Source organism: Rhinichthys klamathensis, unplaced genomic scaffold (genome assembly GCF_029890125.1).
Source record: "Rhinichthys klamathensis goyatoka isolate OS25496 unplaced genomic scaffold, OSU_Roscu_1.1 h1tg000703l_1, whole genome shotgun sequence".
Classification (NCBI taxonomy): domain Eukaryota; kingdom Metazoa; phylum Chordata; class Actinopteri; order Cypriniformes; family Leuciscidae; genus Rhinichthys; species Rhinichthys klamathensis.
The window spans coordinates 380184-402177 of record NW_026607124.1 but is presented as its reverse complement, the minus strand read 5'-3'; the positions used below and the strand labels follow the sequence as shown (position 1 = coordinate 402177).

The 21994-nt window shown below is 36.5% G+C and overlaps 1 protein-coding gene across 1 annotated transcript in view; it reads left to right on the top strand.

Moving 5' to 3' along the window:
• Positions 1 to 19825, top strand: part of LOC130076875 (nucleolar protein 9) — a 34719-nt gene extending 14894 nt beyond the window's left edge. Inside the window, exons 7-12 of the mRNA XM_056242158.1 lie at positions 470 to 662; positions 4257 to 4397; positions 12869 to 12988; positions 17101 to 17319; positions 18130 to 18235; positions 19519 to 19825. Coding sequence (XP_056098133.1) covers positions 470 to 662; positions 4257 to 4397; positions 12869 to 12988; positions 17101 to 17319; positions 18130 to 18235; positions 19519 to 19673 — 934 coding nt within the window. The 3' untranslated portion in view covers positions 19674 to 19825. The remainder of the gene's footprint in view (positions 1 to 469; positions 663 to 4256; positions 4398 to 12868; positions 12989 to 17100; positions 17320 to 18129; positions 18236 to 19518) is intronic.
• The last annotated feature ends 2169 nt before the right edge of the window (positions 19826 to 21994 follow it).

Sequence of the window (21994 nt, the reverse complement as noted above, 5' to 3'; positions counted from 1 at the left end):
ATATATATATATATATATATATAATATATGTTCATGAGCTGAAATAAAATATTAGTTGGAAAACTTAAATACACAAAATTAGAAATGTTGAAGAAGCACTAAAGTTATTAACTGAAAATAAAGAACTAAAACCGAAATTCAAAATAAATTAAATCTAAGTAATAAAAGCTAAAAAGACTATGACTAAAACTAAATGAAAATTTGCTGTCAAAATTAACACTGATCGGGCGATAAAAATACATTATTGTTGGTCTAACTTAAAAAAGGAAGTAACCTGGTTGCCTTAATTTTAAGTTCATCGAAATTTAAAAAATTGAGTTGATACAATGAAGGAGATTGGTTCAAAATATTATGTTATCTGAACCACATAAATTATTACGTTGATTTGATAAAAGAAAAAATGCGTGATAACAAATGATGTAAATATGTGTGTGTGTTGAGTTCTGACTCGTGACTGTTTCTGCTTCAGTCCTCTCCTGGTGTTCATGAAGGACCCGTCCGGGAGCCATCTCCTCCAGAAGATCTTCAAGTTCTCCCAGAAGGCTTTGCTGCGAGACGTTTACAGGAACCACCTGAGATCTCAGCTGATGCCTCTGGCTCTCCATCCCATCGCTAACTTCCCCATCCAGAGCCTGATCTCAGCCTCCACACCCTTCAAACTGGTGATGCTTTCTTTACCAGCGATACTGATGTTTCGCATCTTCATTCCCAATCATCATTCCTAATGCCGACACCTGACAGCCAATCCAAGTCAGAGTAGGGCAGAATTGTTTTCAAAGTATTTTACACCGCGAGTCTGACAACTGGACACACTGCCGAACAAAGAACGATTTTTGAGACGTAAGTGTTCATTGAATCGATTTTCCATGTCTAAAGACGTTTCCATTTTCAACACCAAAAACAGGCAAATCCACGGACACCTAACAGGCATTAGGACGAGCGTAAAGAGGCGCTTGAGACGCACAAGTCAGCAATATTCCTGATGATTTATTGGCGTGAACAGTGTTTCCTCTAGGATTTTTTCCAGCCGTGGTGGCAGGCCCATTTCGCCAGGGGGAGGGGGCGTGGCCCATGAGTGATATTCCCATTGGCCACGCCCCCTTATCCCAGGTGTTTAAACCTCCCCTAAGCATTATAACATGAAAGGCCCCAATAAGAGCGGCAAAGCGATTATGCGCATCCCGTGCGCAGAATGATGCACTTGAAGCAACGTGAAGTCACAGCGTGCAGCGCTTCGCATTGAAAAGTTCAAAGCACAAACCGAAGAGATTATATCTGTCTATGCTTAATGTATTATATCTATGCAACAGTTTATTGAGCCTTTTCTTTTAAAAGGGTCATATAATGCCATTTTTGTACAAGCTAATATGATTCTTTAGGGTCTAAATTAAAAGTTTGTAATATACTTTAATTAAAAATTCTCATTAGTATTGTAAGAAAACACTTATTTTACCTGGTCAAAAACAGCTCTGTTTTCAGCACGCCGTTTCAGTGCATATGCCTTTAAATGATAATGAGCTTTGCTGACTCCGCCCCTCTGTTCTGTGCGTACACCGTTTGTAACACAATAACACAATAACCATAACGCGTTGTTCAGTATAAACGTGGGGTTATGAATTATATTGAGAACGTCATACATAGACAACATGCCGTAATGTACCCTGAGTGTAAACCTTAGACGCATTCATTGTGAAGCGTGCAGCTAGCGATTTGCAAAGATTAATATATTAATATAAAGTTTAATAAAACGTTACACTCACTTCCATTCTTCTGGAGATTCAGCAGGAACACGAATATCTGGTACCGATCCTTTTTAGCAAAGCTTCTTAGCAAATCCAGCTTTATACTGATCCTCGTTTATAAAGCAGTCTGGTGAGAAATGATTCGCGCAAACATGAGAGCATTGACGTTGCTCGTGGGGAATATTCCCTTCGAAAACAAACTCTGCCACTGCGTCTTCAGCGGTTCGGATTTAGGAACATTAAAATGACTGTGTTCGTTATTACACCCAAGAACAGAACACCACAATCGCTTAGAGCCATTCTGCTCATAGACAGTGCTCCAGCATATCAACAATGAGCGCGCCGGTCCGCGCAGACTATGATTGACAGCTGGCTCACGAGCGAGGGCGGGTCTGTGTTGAAACGCTGCTGTCAATCAACAATCGTGGGAGGGGCTTCCGAGCGTGTGACGTCACAGGCTCGAACGGCTGGATTTGAGGCAGGGGAAAACATATAAGGAGATTAAAACAAAAACACTGGATGGATTTTTATCATTATATGATGGTTGTGTACAGACACTGCCAACACACATTTCAGTACAATCAACTTGTAAAAGTGCATGTACCATTATATGACCCCTTTAACAGTTTTAAATTTCAGTTACAGTGCGCGTGAAGAACAATTCATAGTGCTCTCTACTCTAGTGCTGTAATCTAGCAGACACCCGGGAGAAAGGAATATGATTTAGAAAGCGCTATAAACTCCAGCAAGATAAAGTAATTTTATGCAAACCATAGACCTTTATCTACAAATAAAGTATAATAATGGGAACATTGATCTTGAAGAGAGTGTCGTCGTGTTACTGTTGTAACCGAACGTGACGTGCTGTTTGAATGCTGAATGGAGAATGACTGAGGAGAGATGAGTTTCCATTAACTTTAACTTAACGACTTAAATATACATTTTTACCTCACATTATGCTATTGAATGACTTTAGAAGTCTTGGAATATAGTGCGAAAACTTTATGGTGCTTTACAATGTTTTGTATGCCTTTAGTGGGGCTTAACAATAACACATACAATATCGGACCGAGAAGCTGCAGTCGTGGCGGGATGATTTTAGGTGTGGCGGCGCGCCACGGCAGAATGAATGTAGCGGAAACACTGGGCGTGAAGTTTCAGCACAATGACAAACAGGAGCGCAACATTCATGGATTGAGATTAACGCCCTCGACCCGCCAGATGCGCGTACAAATGAACTTTGGCGGGAAACGCTGTCAAATCACGAGCCGATCTGGCGTTTACTCACTTTTCTGGGGAAGTTCGTGTGAGACAAATCTGCGCGGATTTAGCGCAAATACGCAACTCGTGATCCTCATGATATATTAAATACAGCGCAGAATCTGCTCATTTCTGGCTTACTTGAACACACACACACACACGTCACTACACAACAAATAACGGCACGCTTGTTCACTTGCATTGGAGCAATAGCGAATATTAAAAGCATTTGGTGAACAGAAAAGACATTGTTATTTTCCAGCATCCTACATTTTCTGTGTGCTGTGTTGATCTGTCCACCTAACACATAAAAAAAAAAGAAAAAAAAGGCCTGTTAAAATTGATTCCCTATTTTCGTTTTTGATACTTGTGTTGGTTGGTCCCATCGATTGTGCAATCGATTTTCGTATGTAAAGTGACAGCCCTAGAAAGCAAGCCTGAGGCAAGTTTACAATGCTAACTGTCGCCAGATACAGACAGTGATGTTGCCAATGTCATTATTTAACCCACTGTTATTAACCAATAATGTCACCAAAGTTAATTGTTCATTTATGGAGACGAGTGGCTAATGTAGGCTAACGTCAACACAGGGTTTCCGCGGATTCTTAAAAAGTCTTAAATTAGATTTTTCAAATTTAAGGCCATAAAAAGTCTTATTCTTACTAATGAATGGTCTTAATTTTTCTATGGCAATTTCTAATTAGCGTACTTTTTTATTTATTATTCTTTCTTTGTGGATTTGCTTGTTCACGTGACATTTCGTGTCACACTTTTTTCCACCTTTGTTGCCATTGGCTTGGCTTACTTAATTTAACATTTAATAATATTATTAATACTCAAATAATATTGATCTGCCTGCATTGACACTATTATACAAGAGCTGGACGATGACATCACGGTTTACTCCAGAGCGGCTATATATATATATAAATGAACTAAATAACTTTTTTTAAAACAAAAATGAAGTATCACTGAACTTACTTAAGCTGGACTGTGACGCTATTTTCTTCTGGAAACAAACTTTTAATGCATTATTTTCCGGTTATCTCTGTAAAGCTGCTTTGAAACACTCTGTGTTATAAACAGCGCTGTATAAATAAATGTGACTTGACTTGTATGCAAACACTATAAAGTGAGTTTTGCATCCGATGACCCCTTTAAAAAGGTCTTCAAAAGCCTTAAATTTGACTTTAAAAAGATGTGCATAAGCCATGTATTTCCTTTAACATGCGCCTCTTATTTCCATGGGCTCAGTTCCTGAAGATCTTCGACGAGTTGATGGAGGGCTTCGAGGCGATCCTCGCGGCGGGGAACATAGCCGTGGTGGTGCAGATGGTGGAGAGCTGCGTTCAGTGGGAGGAGCGGCAGGGAGAACTGCTACAGCGCCTCCTGCAGGTCAGGAGGAATCACTGCACTAATCTATAACCGTATGCAATGCATTCCTGGATTTAAAGGTGCAGTGTGTAATTTCTAGCGCATCTAGTGGTGAGTTTGTGAACTGCACCCAACAGAAGTTACGGTGGCCGACAGGAAGTGATGTCGTCGTCTGAGACGGCAGAGAGTAGCCAGTTAAACAATGAGGTTTCTTTACAAAGATAAATTAAGAAATTACGTTTAATTATTCAGTGAAACGATGTTATTGCGAATATTATTGTGACTTGTTCATCATTGTGTCAGTGTTTTATTCGCTGACTTTAGCAGCTTCTTATCATGAAGAACAACATAGTGACGAAACACGTTTGTACGCTCAGGGCCACCGTAGAAACCTGTGGATGTAAGCGGACCCGCGGTGTGTGTTGAGAGAAACGCTCATTCTAAGCTAATAAACACATAACGGGTCATTTTGTAAGATCTTTATACACCAAGAAACAGTGGCATTCGAGTTTAAGTTTCAAGGGAGTAAAGCCTGTGTTCATGACGTTAAGAAAATGAAATTTTGTTCTAAAGAAATGTTCATTTAAAAGCAGCTTTCCTCAGTGTATGTCACCATTAGAGAAGCGCATCAGCTCTCGTCGCTGTTGAAGGTCTTATCATCACGTGTAACACATAAGAATAATTGTAATTTGGCCGTCGGGTGCGGTATCTAAATCAGAGATTGGTGCGGGTGGATGATTTGTTTTTGCTCTAGTGTCTCCACTAACATTCAGAAGCGTGTAAAAGTGGAGCTCTCCCCGAGTCTCTCCGTAAGGCTGCACTCGCTGCGCGTTACTCCTGAGATTTGACTGAAATTCACTTTTGTTATTGCCGGAGTATCTGAAGCTCATTTGCATTTAAAGGGACACACACACAAAAACGGCACGTTTTTGCTCACACCCAAAAAGGGACAAATTTGCCAAGCTATAATAAATTATCTGGGCCCGTATTCATAAAGAATCTAAGAATCCTCTCAGAAAACTCTTAATTTAGCTTAAAAACTTTTACGTAGGAGTCTTAGCTTAAAGGATTAGTTCACTTTAAAAAAAACTTTTGCTGATAATTTACTCACCCCCATGTCATCCAAGATGTCCATGTCGTTCTTTCTTCAGTCGAAAAGAAATTAAGGTTTTTGATGAAAACATTCCAGGATTTTTCTACATATAATGCACTTCAATGGTAGCCAAACGGTTCAAGGTCTAAATGACCGTTTCAGTTCAGCTTCAAAGGGCTTTAAACGACACCAGACGATGAATAAGGGTCTTATCTAGAGAAACGATCGGTCATTTCAAAAATAAATAAAAAAGTTAAAATTTTATAGGCACAAATGCTCGCCTTGCGAACTCTCCTGTTCGAACTCGTTCATCAAAATGAACGAATCTTTTTTCGAGTCAATGACTCGAAAAAAGATTCGTTCATTTTGATGAACGAGTCAATGACTCGAAAAAAGATTCGTTCATTTTGATGAACGAGTCAATGACTCGAAAAAAGATTTGTTCATTTTGATGAACGAGTCAATGACTCGAAAAAAGATTCGTTCATTTTGATGAACGAGTCAATGACTCGAAAAAAGATTCGTTCATTTTGATGAACGAGTCAATGACTCGAAAAAAGATTTGTTCATTTTGATGAACGAGTCAATGACTCGAAAAAAGATTCGTTCATTTTGATGAACGAGTCAATGACTCGAAAAAAGATTCGTTCATTTTGATGAACGAGTCAATGACTCGAAAAAAGATTCGTTTATTTTGATGAACGAGTTCGAACAGGAGAGTTCGCAAGGCGAGCATTTGTGCCTATAAAATTTTAACTTTTTTATTTATTTTTGAAATGACCGATCGTTTCTCTAGATAAGACCCTTATTCATCGTCTGGTGTCGTTTAAAGCCCTTTGAAGCTGAACTGAAACAGTCATTTAGACCTTGAACCGTTTGGCTACCATTGAAGTGCATTATATGGAGAAAAATCTTGGAATGTTTTCATCAAAAACCTTAATTTCTTTTCGACTGAAGAAAGAAAGACATGGACATCTTGGATGACATGGGGGTGAGTAAATTATCAGCAAAAGTTTTTTTAAAAGTGAACTAATCCTTTAAGAGCGATTCGGGACCGATCTGAGAGCAACTCTGAGTAAGGAAAAGACAAAAACTGTCATCTTAAGCCTCGCTCACACTACAGGAGTTTTAAAATCCTAACCGATTTTGAAATCTGGTTGCAGCTCACACTTAAGGAGAATCTTTGCAGATTTTCTTACCTCAAATCTTAAACATGCTCACACTACAAGATTTGAAAATCGTGGCGCATCACACACTACACAATGTTATTAAGATTCGTGCCAGAGAAAGCGCCTCACGTGATCTCACGCAACAGATCGGAAGCGGAAAGGTGGATGTAAACAAAATATCTGTCCTTCATATCAAGTCATATTCGTGAAAAGGTTGCCGTGTGACCAAGGAAAGCGAAATCTTTAAAAATAAATCATCCTTTTAATAAGGATATTTCTAATGAATGGCGTCAGCTCTGTTCAATACAATGAATCAATGCCATAGATCTCTATAAGGTAAAGCATCAGCAGCGTTGCTCAATGCCCATTGCTGCTCAGCTGAGCATTGTAAAGTGGAGCTCAAAGTTAAAATTAAAATAATTAACAGCTTGTTTCATTTAACCTATCTTTGAATGAATATAACTTTATAATGAATATAAATATTTTATAATGAAAATATTTTTGTGTAGGCCTAGGCCTAATTCTGTGAATTACACTGTGCAAACCAAAGTAATAGCCTACAGTAGCTACTACCCACCGGATGAAGAAAGGGCTCTCAGTCTCCACAGAACATAAAATATTCATATTATTTTATTTTTCGTGTTGGCATTTGAGGAAAAAACAATGTTACGGACATGACCGCTCTAAGCGACTTTAAAATATGCTTTAAAACTTTCACAAAGACATCAAACAGAAAGCACAAAACCTTTCTTTAAATCGAATTTCGTTTTGTATTAATTGTATCTTAATTTTAAACAATGTTTCATCAACCAATTGCCTGGATTTTTATAAATAAGAAGTAAATATAGCAGACGATAGATAATCACGAAACGGAGGCGTCGGCGATAGGCTACTTCATAAATGAACCGAAACTCAGCGTATAAGATAGACTTGCCTCACAGACATGTCTACTTTTAAACAGAACAATTCAAAACGAAAGAAAACAGACTACAGACTGCTCTCTGCTTATGTAATCCGTATGAAATGTGCATTTCTCTCTGGCGCGTTCACTACTGAAGATCGCGTGCATCCTGCGGAAGACGGAAGAGTTGCAGATGGTTCAGGATCGATATCGAAAAATCTATATTTTTGACAACACTAGATTGTAGGCTACTTAGTTTATTATTTCAGATGCCTTTATTATGCATTTAGTATTTTATTATTATTTATTATACTGTATTGTGCTTATTTATTTAGCAATAAATGGATAAATAGAGATAATGCGCGCATCGCGCTGATGAGTCACTCAAAATTACCTCAATGGAAATTCCTTCACCATGACAGCCCTACTTATTGGCTATTGTGACAGTACTGACGTAATCACAATCTTGCTCATCCCGATAAATATCAAACATGTTTGATATGATCGGGGCGAGCCCGATTTGTGTAAGAGCAGATCGGGAGGTGCAAGATTCGATCTGTGAATGCCTCACATTACCAGATAATCTGTGCCGAACATCGGAACCGATCGAGGTCCTCGACAAGATTTTTTCTCCGATTCTCGGGAGGGGAAAATCGGGAATAAATCGGCCTAAAACTCCTGTAGTGTGAGCCAGGCTTTAGTGAGGAGGCGGGGCTGATCCCGTTGCTATGTGTGACACAATCTTTTGAAGACTGTGATTGGTTGGTTGTCCAAGAAGGGAAAAAAAGAGCCATTTTAAGTATAGAGTTTACTCACACATGCACACACACACACACACACACTATATATATAAATCCTTTTTTTTACCTTGCTGTTAATTTCCTAAGGTATTTGATTGGCTTAGAATGATAAAAATTGTTCCACTCTTTCCAATTACACTGATTGCTGTCTATTTAAGTGGTGGTTTGAATGTTTGTTTTAATATAGCAAACATGAATTAAAAAACAAGAAAGACGAGAAAGCCCGACTGGTCAGAACAACCGTGTTTACTCTTAGCCCAGTTAGTGGATGAACACTAGGCCATCATTAAAGGAAAATTCGGGCCGGGTGTCACAGCACGGAGCGAGAAGCGGACGTGGGAGCTTATAGCGCAAATGATTAACAGCTCATTCCCCTGCTTGTGCGCACCAGGGAAGCCTGCTATTCATAACTGCGTTTTTTTGAGCCTGCAAGGTGGGAATGTCCAGTGGAAACTAAACGAACTGCGACACAATAAGAGGTTCTGAAAGTGCTGTAATGTTTGTGTGATCACTGCTTACAGAAGGTTGTGACAGACCCAAATATTAGCGTGTCTCTAATAAGATCAGTCACAAACATGATCACTGCACGATCTCATCTATAGCGTCTTATTAACTCACTGTCTTATTAACTCACTTATTAACTCACTGTCTTATTAAGTCACTGTCTTATTAACTCACTGTCTTATTAAGTCACTGTCTTATTAACTCACTGTCTTATTAACTCACTTATTAACTCACTGTCTTATTAACTCACTTATTAACTCACTGTCTTATTAACTCACTGTCTTATTAACTCACTGTCTTATTAACTCACTGTCTTATTAACTCACTGTCTTATTAACTCACTTCTTAACTCACTGTCTTATTAACTCACTGTCTTATTAACTCACTGTCTTATTAACTCACTTATTAACTCACTTATTAACTCTGTCTTATTAAGTCACTGTCTTATTAACTCACTGTCTTATTAACTCACTGTCTTATTAACTCACTTATTAACTCACTGTCTTAACTCACTTATTAACTCACTGTCTTATTAACTCACTTATTAACTCACTGTCTTATTAACTCACTTATTAACTCACTTATTAACTCACTGTCTTATTAACTCACTTATTAACTCACTGTCTTATTAACTCACTTATTAACTCACTTATTAACTCTGTCTTATTAAGTCACTGTCTTATTAACTCACTGTCTTATTAACTCACTGTCTTATTAAGTCACTGTCTTATTAACTCACTGTCTTATTAACTCACTGTCTTATTAACTCACTTATTAACTCACTTATTAACTCTGTCTTATTAAGTCACTGTCTTATTAACTCACTTATTAACTCACTGTCTTATTAACTCACTTATTAACTCACTGTCTTATTAACTCACTTATTAACTCACTGTCTTATTAACTCACTTATTAACTCACTTATTAACTCACTGTCTTATTAACTCACTTATTAACTCACTGTCTTATTAACTCACTTATTAACTCACTGTCTTATTAACTCACTTATTAACTCACTGTCTTATTAACTCACTTATTAACTCACTGTCTTATTAACTCACTTATTAACTCACTTATTAACTCTGTCTTATTAAGTCACTGTCTTATTAACTCACTGTCTTATTAACTCACTGTCTTATTAACTCACTTATTAACTCACTGTCTTATTAACTCACTGTCTTATTAACTCACTGTCTTATTAACTCACTGTCTTATTAACTCACTTATTAACTCACTTATTAACTCTGTCTTATTAAGTCACTGTCTTATTAACTCACTGTCTTATTAACTCACTGTCTTATTAACTCACTTATTAACTCACTGTCTTATTAACTCACTGTCTTATTAACTCACTGTCTTATTAACTCACTGTCTTATTAACTCACTTATTAACTCACTGTCTTATTAACTAACTTCTTAACTCACTGTCTTATTAACTCACTGTCTTATTAACTCACTGTCTTATTAACTCACTTCTTAACTCACTGTCTTATTAACTCACTGTCTTATTAACTCACTGTCTTATTAACTCACTTATTAACTCACTTATTAACTCTGTCTTATTAAGTCACTGTCTTATTAACTCACTGTCTTATTAACTCACTGTCTTATTAACTCACTTATTAACTCACTGTCTTAACTCACTTATTAACTCACTGTCTTATTAACTCACTTATTAACTCACTGTCTTATTAACTCACTTATTAACTCACTTATTAACTCACTGTCTTATTAACTCACTTATTAACTCACTGTCTTATTAACTCACTTATTAACTCACTTATTAACTCTGTCTTATTAAGTCACTGTCTTATTAACTCACTGTCTTATTAACTCACTGTCTTATTAAGTCACTGTCTTATTAACTCACTGTCTTATTAACTCACTGTCTTATTAACTCACTTATTAACTCACTTATTAACTCTGTCTTATTAAGTCACTGTCTTATTAACTCACTTATTAACTCACTGTCTTATTAACTCACTTATTAACTCACTGTCTTATTAACTCACTTATTAACTCACTGTCTTATTAACTCACTTATTAACTCACTTATTAACTCACTGTCTTATTAACTCACTTATTAACTCACTGTCTTATTAACTCACTTATTAACTCACTGTCTTATTAACTCACTTATTAACTCACTGTCTTATTAACTCACTTATTAACTCACTGTCTTATTAACTCACTTATTAACTCACTTATTAACTCTGTCTTATTAAGTCACTGTCTTATTAACTCACTGTCTTATTAACTCACTGTCTTATTAACTCACTTATTAACTCACTGTCTTATTAACTCACTGTCTTATTAACTCACTGTCTTATTAACTCACTGTCTTATTAACTCACTTATTAACTCACTTATTAACTCTGTCTTATTAAGTCACTGTCTTATTAACTCACTGTCTTATTAACTCACTGTCTTATTAACTCACTTATTAACTCACTGTCTTATTAACTCACTGTCTTATTAACTCACTGTCTTATTAACTCACTGTCTTATTAACTCACTTATTAACTCACTGTCTTATTAACTAACTTCTTAACTCACTGTCTTATTAACTCACTGTCTTATTAACTCACTTATTAACTCACTGTCTTATTAACTATTGTCTGCATCTCATTTCTTCTCCCTCTTCATCATTCTGTCATTTTCTCCTCTGCTAAAGAAACTCTTAAGCCTCTTAAAAGTCCTCATCCGTACTCCTAACACTCTTTTAAGGGTTAAGATGCTTTCTGAATTACATTTTTCTTTACTAGGATTTTTTCTTTAATTTTAAGAGTAAACGCCCACATTTCTAAGAATTTTCTTAGAATTTTGTCACTAGGAGCGACTCTCTTTATGAATACAGGCCCTGGTATTTTGAGCTGAAATTTCACACACACATTCTGGGGACGCCATAGATTTATATTACTTATTTACATTATCTTGAGAAAAGGGTAATAATATGTCACCTTTAAAACTGCCCCGTTATGCTTTTTCTGTGTGTAAGAGAGCTGTTTGTTAATGTAATTGGTCTGTAAAGTTTCAAAGATCAAACGAAAGAAGCGAATCTGAACTGCCTGATATGTTTAAGATCGTAACTAATTTGCATAATGCCACATAATTTGGTTCATGTTGAGGACGCCGTTTCTGTTCGATGCGAATCCACTTGGGAAAACCGATGCCGTCGTTACTGTTTATATCACAAGTGCTGAGGAAGAAGGAAATGCTAATGAGCATTTGGTTTCCGACCAATCAGAGCAGAGCAGGTCTCAGAGAGGCGGAGTTTAGAGATCTTAGAATGAACCGTTTTAGACACTGTGAGAAAAGAGCTGATTCTGCAGTGGATATTATGAGAAGATAGTGTTTTTTGCCCTTGGATGCATGTATAATATACATGTGTAATAGGCGCCACCTTAAAAGTATGTATTTAAAGGGATAATCCACACAGAAATGATCATTCTGTCATCATTTACTCTCTCATGATATTCCAAACCTTTATGACTTCTGTTCTTCTGCTGAACGCAATGTTTTGAATTATCATTTTGGTTCCCATTGACTTCCATTAAGACAAACCATACAATGGAAGTGAATGGGAACGGAAACTGTTTGGTTATCAAGAAAGAAATGCATCCTTTCATCAGTGTTGTTATTGTGAACTAAAACCATAAGAGCATTTTAGTTACTTGAAATAAAATAAACATGTCGTGCATAAAACCAAAGATATTTAGCTAAATAAAATGATCCTGGCAGAAGAATTGCGCAATAACTTTATTATTTATTCTCCCGTCTGTATCATCTCAGTGAGCTAATGTAGACGTAGCCCAAGTCTTTCAAAATGGCTAAATAAACAAAATAAAAAATGTCCAATGAAACCAGTTTCAACTCTCATTTTTCAACACGTCACACGTCAACTTTACGCATTGTTTATTTGAGCATACTATTTTTTCTAATACTATTCCTCATGAATACTTGACAAAGTCTGGTGTTTCATTAAGATAAGCTGATACTAAATGTTAAACTCCATTTCCCATCAGGCCTTTCACTGCAGTGAACCGGCGTCTCTGCAAGTTTCTTGTCTGCCTCTGTTTCTGTCGTTCTTGACGTATGAAGTGTATTACAACACCGAGCCAGCAGAGGGCGACGCCGTCACACAGGTGAGTCTGCTTATAGTGTGCATTATGGGAACTTTTAGCAAATGCCTTGTCCAAACACACACACTTGCGATCTTTGCTCTTGACCACTTGTCTTTTTGCATGACGTTTTTCCTCTATTTGGCTCAAGTGTTCAAGTAGTGTGTGTAGCACTTTTGATTAATTTATGGGACATACTTGCAAAAAAATGCAAGTGCTTTTATTTATTATATTTTCAATACGTTGCATTTTTAAATAAACTTCTACATGTCTGTTCAGTAGTCGCTGTGAACTAACAGAAGACACATTTAAAATTGTGGTGCTTCTAATTAAGTGATAAAAAAATGATGTACAAAATAGGCATTATACACACACCACACTCATCGTTGCACCAACAAAATGTGCAACACTTTGTTTTTACTACCAAATTATATGTATCTAATTAATTTAAATTACAGTGGAAATGTTTTTCTCGACATCTCTCGATTTCGGGGCACATGAGTTCCCGAACATAGTGCATGATGGGATACGCTTAGCTCCGAATCATTAGAGATAGTGTGGGTTTAGTGTGCATTAAGGGCACTATGGCATTTTTAAGATATGCAGTCTTGTGCACTTACTTCCCGTTGCGTGCACACGCTCTCAAGTGTGCAAGACCCCAGGAAAGGAAAAACAAAGACAAATAAATACCTAGAATTACATTGTTGCACAAGTGTATTTTATAATGAGGCATGGAATTATTATAACCAATCACATTCAAACTCTTATTGAGAAAAAAATTATAATTTTCCGGTTCAGGGTTATTATGGTTAACTAAAAGCAAAACTAAACATTTCTGTTCATTGAGATAAAGCTAAAATAAAATATAAATATTAGTTGGATAACTTAAACTGCACAAAATTAGAAATGTTGAAGAAGCAGTAAAATTATTAACTGGAAATAAATAACTAAAACCGAATTTAAAAAATAAATTAAACTTAAATAATAAAAACGAATAAAATGCCAAATCACATAAAATTAAGCTAAGATTAACATGAAAACAACTAAAAACATAAGCTTATTGAAAATATTAGTGTTTTATAAATATGTAGTATGCAGTATGTAAAGTGTAGTATGCAGTATGTAAAGTGTAGTATGAAGTAAAGTGTAGTATGCAATATGTAAAGTGCAGTATGTAGTGTAGTATGCAGTATGTAAAGTGCAGTATAAAGTAAAGTGTAGTATGAAGTAAAGTGTAGTATGAAGTAAAGTGTAGTATGCAATATGTAAAGTGCAGTATGTAATATGTAAAGTGCAGTATGTAGTGTAGTATGCAATATGTAAAGTGCAGTATGTAGTGTAGTATGAAGTATGTAAAGTGCAGTATGAAGTAAAGTGTAGTATGAAGTAGTGTAGTATGCAATATGTAAAGTGCAGTATGTAGTGTAGTATGCAATATGTAAAGTGCAGTATGTAGTGTAGTATGAAGTAAAGTGTAGTATGAAGTAAAGTGTAGTATGCAATATGTAAAGTGCAGTATGTAAAGTGCAGTATGTAGTGTAGTATGCAATATGTAAAGTGCAGTATAAAGTAAAGTGTAGTATGCAATATGTAAAGTGCAGTATGTAGTGTAGTATGCAGTATGTAAAGTGCAGTATAAAGTAAAGTGTAGTATGCAATATGTAAAGCGAAGTATGTAGTGTATGTAAAGTGTAGTCAGTATGCAGTATGTAAAGTGCAGTTTGTAATGTGCAGTATGCCATTTGTAAAGTGCAGTATGTAAAGTGTAGTCAGTATGCAGTATGTAAAGTGTAGAATGCCGTTTGTAAAGTGTAGTGTGCCGTTTGTAAAGTGTAGTATGCAGTATGTAAAGTGAAGTATGCCATTTGTAAAGTGCAGTATGCAGTATGTAAAGTGTAGTCAGTATGCCGTTTGTAAAGTGTAGTATGCCGTTTGTAAAGTGTAGTGTGCCGTTTGTAAAGTGTAGTATGCAGTATGTAAAGTGTAGTATGCCGTTTGTAAAGTGTAGTGTGCCGTTTGTAAAGTGTAGTATGCAGTATGTAAAGTGTAGTCAGTATGTAAAGTGCAGTATGTAATAGTGTTGTCAAAAATATCGATATTTCGATAAATATCGATACTGAAATATCTGAACGGTACCAATACTAATTTCCCGACGTATCGATACTAGCCGAGCAGTCACTTTCACTTCTCTCAAAAGGCGCGTTGACAAACACCACACGTGACGCACTCGTCTTATTCGCTCTGGTTAAATAGCAAAAGTGAAGTGAATGGAAAGATGGCGAGGGCCGCGCCCCCGCGACCGGCTTTGGTTGATTGATAAAGAACACCACGAGCGGGCATGTCGGAGAATAGCGCGCACACGCAAAAAACACACCGCGAGCGGGCATGTCGGAGAATAGCGCGGACACGCGTAAAAAACACACCGCGAGCGGGCATGTCGGAGAATAGCGCGGACACGCGTAAAAAACACACCGCGAGCGGGCATGTCGGAGAATAGCGCGGACACGCGTAAAAAACACACCGCGAGCGGGCATGTCGGAGAATAGCGTGGACACGCGCTACACACCGCGAGCGGGCATGTCGGAGAATAGCGCGGACACGCGAGCGGGCTGCGGGCACCCAACAGATTGTTTGACTATCAATAATCCCTCACATCACTCATTTTTTAAAATTATTGTATAGGTGAAAACAGACTTAAGGAACAGGCTCCAGGGGTAACTTAGGCTACTATTTAGCAGCATATGCTCAGCATCAGGGGTGTTTGTTGTTTGGACAGACCTGCCCCCACTGCTAAAAAAAAAATCCTCAAGGAAACACTCTTCCCATTTAAACTTTTCTGAAACATTAACCAAGATGGCCTAGTATTGTTGTTGATAAGAGTCTGTGTTGTCTCGTTTTTATTCTTAAAGTTAACATAGCCTAATCTGACTGAGGAATCTTAGACAAGTAAATATTGTAAGTGTGGTCAAATGTAAATTAACTGGTGCCTATTTAACTTTATTCAAAAATTATTATTTAATTCTGCAATTTTCCTTCATTAGCTATTATCATCAATTTGATTACATACACAGATATTAATTAAACTAAACAGCTAGACAATGGCATCTCTAAATTCAATAATGACATGCCTTTAACTGAAAATTGAATGTTTAATCGTATTATTATACATTACTGACTCTCTATCCTCCAATTTGATACTGTTAAGTGCTTTTTTGTTACAGTATATTTTAATCTTTGATAACAGTAGGTAATAAAAATACATCATGTTAGCTCTGGTCCAATTAAAAAATATAAACAAATAGAACTCAGGACATTTTTGTTCATGTAAAATATACCTCATTGTCATGTTCTAGACTTGTTATATTTAGCTTTAAATTTAAAAAAAATACCCCCTTAATATTGTGGCAGTTTTTTCTCTGTGGTATCGAAAATGGTATCGAATATCGATATTTTTCAAGGTATCGTATCGAAGTTAGAAATTCTAGTATCGTGACAACACTAGTATGTAAAGTGTAGTGTGCCATTTGTAAAGTGTAGTATGCAGTATGTAAAGTGTAGTCAGTATTCAGTTTGTAAAGTGTAGTATGCCGTTTGTAAAGTGTAGTATGCAGTATATAAAGTGCAGTATGGCATTTGTAAAGTGCAGTATGCCGTTTGTAAAGTGTAGTATGCAGTTTGTAAAGTGTAGTATTCAGTATTTAGTGCAGTATGTAAAGTGTAGTATGCAGTATTTAGTGCAGTATGTAAAGTGTAGTATGCAGTATTTAGTGCAGTATGTAAAGTGTAGTATGCAGTATGTAAAGTGTAGTATGCAGTATGTAAAGTGTAGTATGCAGTATTTAGTGCAGTATGTAAAGTGTAGTATGCAGTATGTAAAGTGTAGTATGCAGTATGTAAAGTGTAGTATGCAGTATGTAAAGTGTAGTATGCTGTATTTAGTGCAGTATGTAAAGTGTAGTATGCAGTATGTAAAGTGTAGTATGCAGTATGTAAAGTGTAGTATGCAGTATGTAAAGTGTAGTATGCAGTATGTAAAGTGTAGTATGCAGTATGTAAAGTGTAGTATGCAGTATTTAGTGCAGTATGTAAAGTGTAGTATGCAGTATGCAGGTGACATGCTCTGTCTGTGTGCTCAGGCTTCTCCTCAGGCTTTCTCAGTATGTTATCACGGCTCTCGGCTGGTTCAAGCTCTGGCCGGGTTTAAAGAGCGATCGGTTCTGATGAACAGCCTTCATGACCTCTGCCCCCGTGACCTCTTGACCTTCGCCACCGACCCCTTCGGGAGCCACGCGTTTCAGGTGCTGGTGACGCTGGCCAGCGATAAGGGCCGGGGGAAGATGCTGAGGAAGATGGAGGTAAAGCTTGAGTTTGAATTAAAGGGGTGATATAATGCCCCCTTTTCACAAGATGTAAAATAAGTCTCTGATGTCCCCAGAGTGTGTGTGTGTGTTTGTGTGTGTGTGTGTGAGAGAGTGAGCAGCTCCTAAGTCTCTGATGTCCCCAGAGTGTGTGTGTGAAGTTTCAGCTCAAAATACCGCACAGATATTTTTTCATAACATGTTAAAATTGTCTCTTTTTGAGTGTGAGCAAAAACGCACCGTTTTGTGTGTGTCCCTTTAAATGCAAATCAGCTGCTGCTCCCGGCACAGGGGGCGGAGCTACAAGAGCTTGTGTGTGTGTGTGTGTGTGTGTGTTAGCAACTCCGATTACCTCTTCTCAACATGGACTCCATTTGTTGCGTGTTCCCGGGGGCGGGGTTTATGTAAATTCTAGGGTTTGTGATGTCACTAACCCGTGAAGAAGCTCTTGTAGTTCCTACCAGCCGTGTGTTGTAGTCCTTAAAAAGTGATTTCTGTAAAAGTAAATCTCTCCCTTTGCTTTGAACGTTGAGCGTCGTAACTTTGCAGATGTTGCTTATGTTTAAAGTGAGTTTGAAAGACTTTGCCTGACTTATGTATTGATTTACTACTTATTTTTATTTTTTTTATTTGCCTGTGTGTTTTCTCTACATGTATGGATGAATGTTATTTGTTAAACCCACGTTGTTGTGTTGCTGATAATCTTGGCCGCTCTTGTAAGAGGTTTAATCTCAATGTGCTTTCTTTCCTGGTAAAATAAAGGTTATAATAATCATAATAATCTGAATCATGACATCTCTGCTGCAGGACATGTATGTGGATCTGGCGTGTTCGATGTACGGTAGTCGTTTCCTGGAGGCCGTGTGGAACAGCGCCACCATCAGTCAGAGACGGAGAATAGCAGAAAGACTGGGTGAGTTCACATCTCGTCAGATTTATCTCACCGGCTCGTTTACATGCACAACCTTTGTGTCAGTCGGACTGAATTCACTCCGGTTGATGAATCTGAACGTAGTGTTTACATGAACGCTAAACGTGATCGGGTCGATGTGCGCGTTTATATGTCACAAGCTTCAAATCGTAATTTACTTTTTGACATGCGCACACTGCACGAATATACAGTTTCCCGCTGTTTGCGCATAACTATTCGTATACATTGGTTCTTTATTTGTTTTAAACAGCAGACTTAATATTTATCCATTTCTGGTCATAATTTGGAGACTATGAGCGTATATGAACCGTTGTGCCGCTGCTTATGTTGATCACGCAGTAAAAATGCCCAAAACCAGTCATGTGTGGATGAGAGTCTGAAACCAGCACTGGTGGGCCGTTGTCTGGTAATTCATGTTAGTAATGTGTTCAATTTTGGACTGGTGGGCCGTTATTTCTAAGTCATTACACTATTTCTACGTCATTACGCTATTTCAACGCAATTACGCTTTTTCGACATCATTACGCTATTTCTAAATTATTACGCTATTTCTACATCATTACGCTATTTCAACGTAATTGCGCATTTTCTACATTACGCTATTTCAACATCATTACGCTATTTCTACAGCATTGCGCTATTTCTAAATTATTACGCTATTTCTACATCATTGCGCTATTTCAACATCATTACGCTATTTCTACATCATTACGCTATTTCAATGTAATTGCGCATTTTCTACGTCATTACGCTATTTCTACATCATTACGCTATTTCTAAATTATTACGCGCTATTTCTACATTACGCTATTTCTAAATTATTACGCTATTTCAACGTAATTACGCTATTTCAACGTAATTACGCTATTTCAACGTAATTACGCTATTTCAACATCATTACGCTATTTCTACATCATTACGGTATTTCAACGTAATTGCGCATTTTCTACATCATTACGCTATTTCAACATCATTATGCTATTTTCGGGGGAAGTCCCAAATTATTAATAATACATTTATCAGCTGATAACATGTAAAAAAAAAAAATCATGAATTCATTAATGAATGAATAATATTTCATTTTCAGGGAAAAAAAAATCCTATAAATAAAAACAGTTTTAAATTACAGTTTATTATTACATTCAAAAGGTAAATAAAATGAAAAGTTTCACTCCACAACAAATCTTTTAAATATCAGTATTCAGAACAGGAATGAAACATAAGTATGTGGAGTAGAGCGTGTTGCTCATGTTCTGTTCTCTCAGTTCCCAGTGAGTCTCAGCTTCGATCCGATCGGTTCGCGAGGCACATTTGGGCCAAATTCGGCCTGACGTCGTTCCTGAAGCGCCAGAGCGACTGGATGGAAGCGCAGACGGGAGAGTCGAAGAAGAGGAAGATGTTCAGGGATATTCTGGAGTGACGAGTTCAGACACTGTCCATAAACTCCTGTGGATGTTAATCATTCCAGCGGAGCGACCCACGCCAGCAGAGAGACGCTGGAGTCATGAGGAAGTTTCATATAATCGCTTTTGAAGATGCATTTTAAATAAAAAAAAACATCAAAACATGCTATTATTGTGTATGTCTGTGCAACACATCTGACTGATGTATGCGACAAATCAACCAGAAGTGACATCGGTAACCACAGGCCATAAATCATATCCACTGGATCACTGATCAAACTTTCACACGCATAATAATGCATATTTTAAATTTTTAGTGTAGCTCACAAGGGCTGAGCAATATTGGAAAAAAATTACATTGTGATGTTTGTTTTTCTATGATGTATATTGTGATGTCTATATAGATTTTTTATTTTCATAAGTTAGACTAGATTTTAGATTTTTTTTTATATATATATAAATATATTAATGAATTTATTTTTCACCGGATGACTTGCAAAAAAATCTTGAATTAATTGAAATAAATGAATTTAGATTTTTTAATCATGACATGGGAGGAAAAATTATGAATTAATATAAATTAATGAATTAATAATTAAATTAATTAAATTAATACTGTTGTGTTGAAAGAAATCATGAATTTAAATTAATGAATAATTTTTCACCAGATAACTTGGATAAAAATCATGGATAAATATAAATTTAATTAATTTTTCACCAGATCACTTAAAAGAAATCATGAATTAATTGAAATTAATGAATTAATAATTTTTCACCAGGTAACTTGGGAAAAAAATAATGCATTTATTTTAAATAAATGTAATTCGTACTTTTTCACCAGATGTATTGGGGAAACAAATCAAATTGGATTCATTTAATTTTAATTAACTTGTGTTGAAAGAATTTTTCACCAGATGGCTTCAAAGAAATCATGAATTAATCTTAAATAAATGAATTAATAATTTTTCACCAGGTAACTTGGGGGAAAAAATAATGAATTTAAATAAATGTAATTCGTACTTTTTCACCAGATGACTTGGGGAAACAAATCATGAATTAATATAAATTAATGAATACATTTTTCACCAGCGTGAATTAAAATACATTTAATTAATACTTTTTCACCAGATGAGTTGAACATCTCTATTTGGAGAATAATTAAACCCCTGAACGTCCTCATAAAAGAGTGGTCTTATAGTCATTGAATCAGCCTTCATCAATAAAGACATTACGAATGCTAGTCTTCAGTGCTGTTTTCCTGCAGAAAGAGGTTTGCGGTTCGGTCCCGCTGAGTGAAGGTCAGGCAGCTGCGATCTCCTCTATCTGTGTGGGAGAGACGGAGGAGGAACGCCAAACCCCCGAATCTGATCATCGGGGCGCCGTGACATTCAGCTGAGGAATTCTCCTGATGCAGTCACAACCACAGAGCTGATAGAGTCTCCGAACGCCCAGAGTTTCACACGCCTGAGCTCTGAGCCGGCGCGGCATGTGACGGGAAATATTTCACTTTTGGTGAATTATTCATATTTTAGATGTGTAAAGTTCGTTGGGACAAACTTTGAAAGCCATTTGAAAGCTTTATAAGCTTTAAATTTAGTGAAGTGGAAAGACAAAGAGAGAGAAAGACTTTGCTAGCATGAATTAACATGTTGCTAGTATGATTTAACACTTTTCTAGCATGAATTAGCATGTTTTTATCACGTTATTAGCATGTTTAAACACATTGTTTGCATGATTTCGAATTTTGCTAGCATGTTTCAATACGTTGTTAACATGATTTAGCAGTTTGATAAAATAAATAAGCATGTTGCTAACATGTTTTTAGCACATTGCTAGAATAAATGAGCATGTTCTCGCACATTGTTAACATGAATTAGCAGTTTTGAGCACATTGTTAACATACATTTTTATATTGCTAGCATTTAACACATTGTTAGCATGAATTAGCATATTGTTAACATTATTTAGCATGTTGATAACATGTTTCAACATGTTGCTTGCATGTAAATTCATGATACCAAAGTGTTCAATCATGAATGTGTTCAAAAATTTTCTGCATTTTGTTGGAATGAATCAATTAACATGATTTTAGCATGAATTAGCACACAGCTAGCACAAATTAGCATTTTACTACCCTGTTTTAAAATGTTGCTAGCATGATTTAGCACTTTGCTAGCTTGAATTGGCATTTTGCTAGCATGAATTTAACAAGTCTTACCAAATTGCTAACATGTTTTAGCATGTTGTTAGAATGAATTAATGTGTTGCTTGCATAATTTAACATTTTTCTAGCATGTTTTAACAGGTTGCTAGTATGATTTATATTTTTATGTTAGTT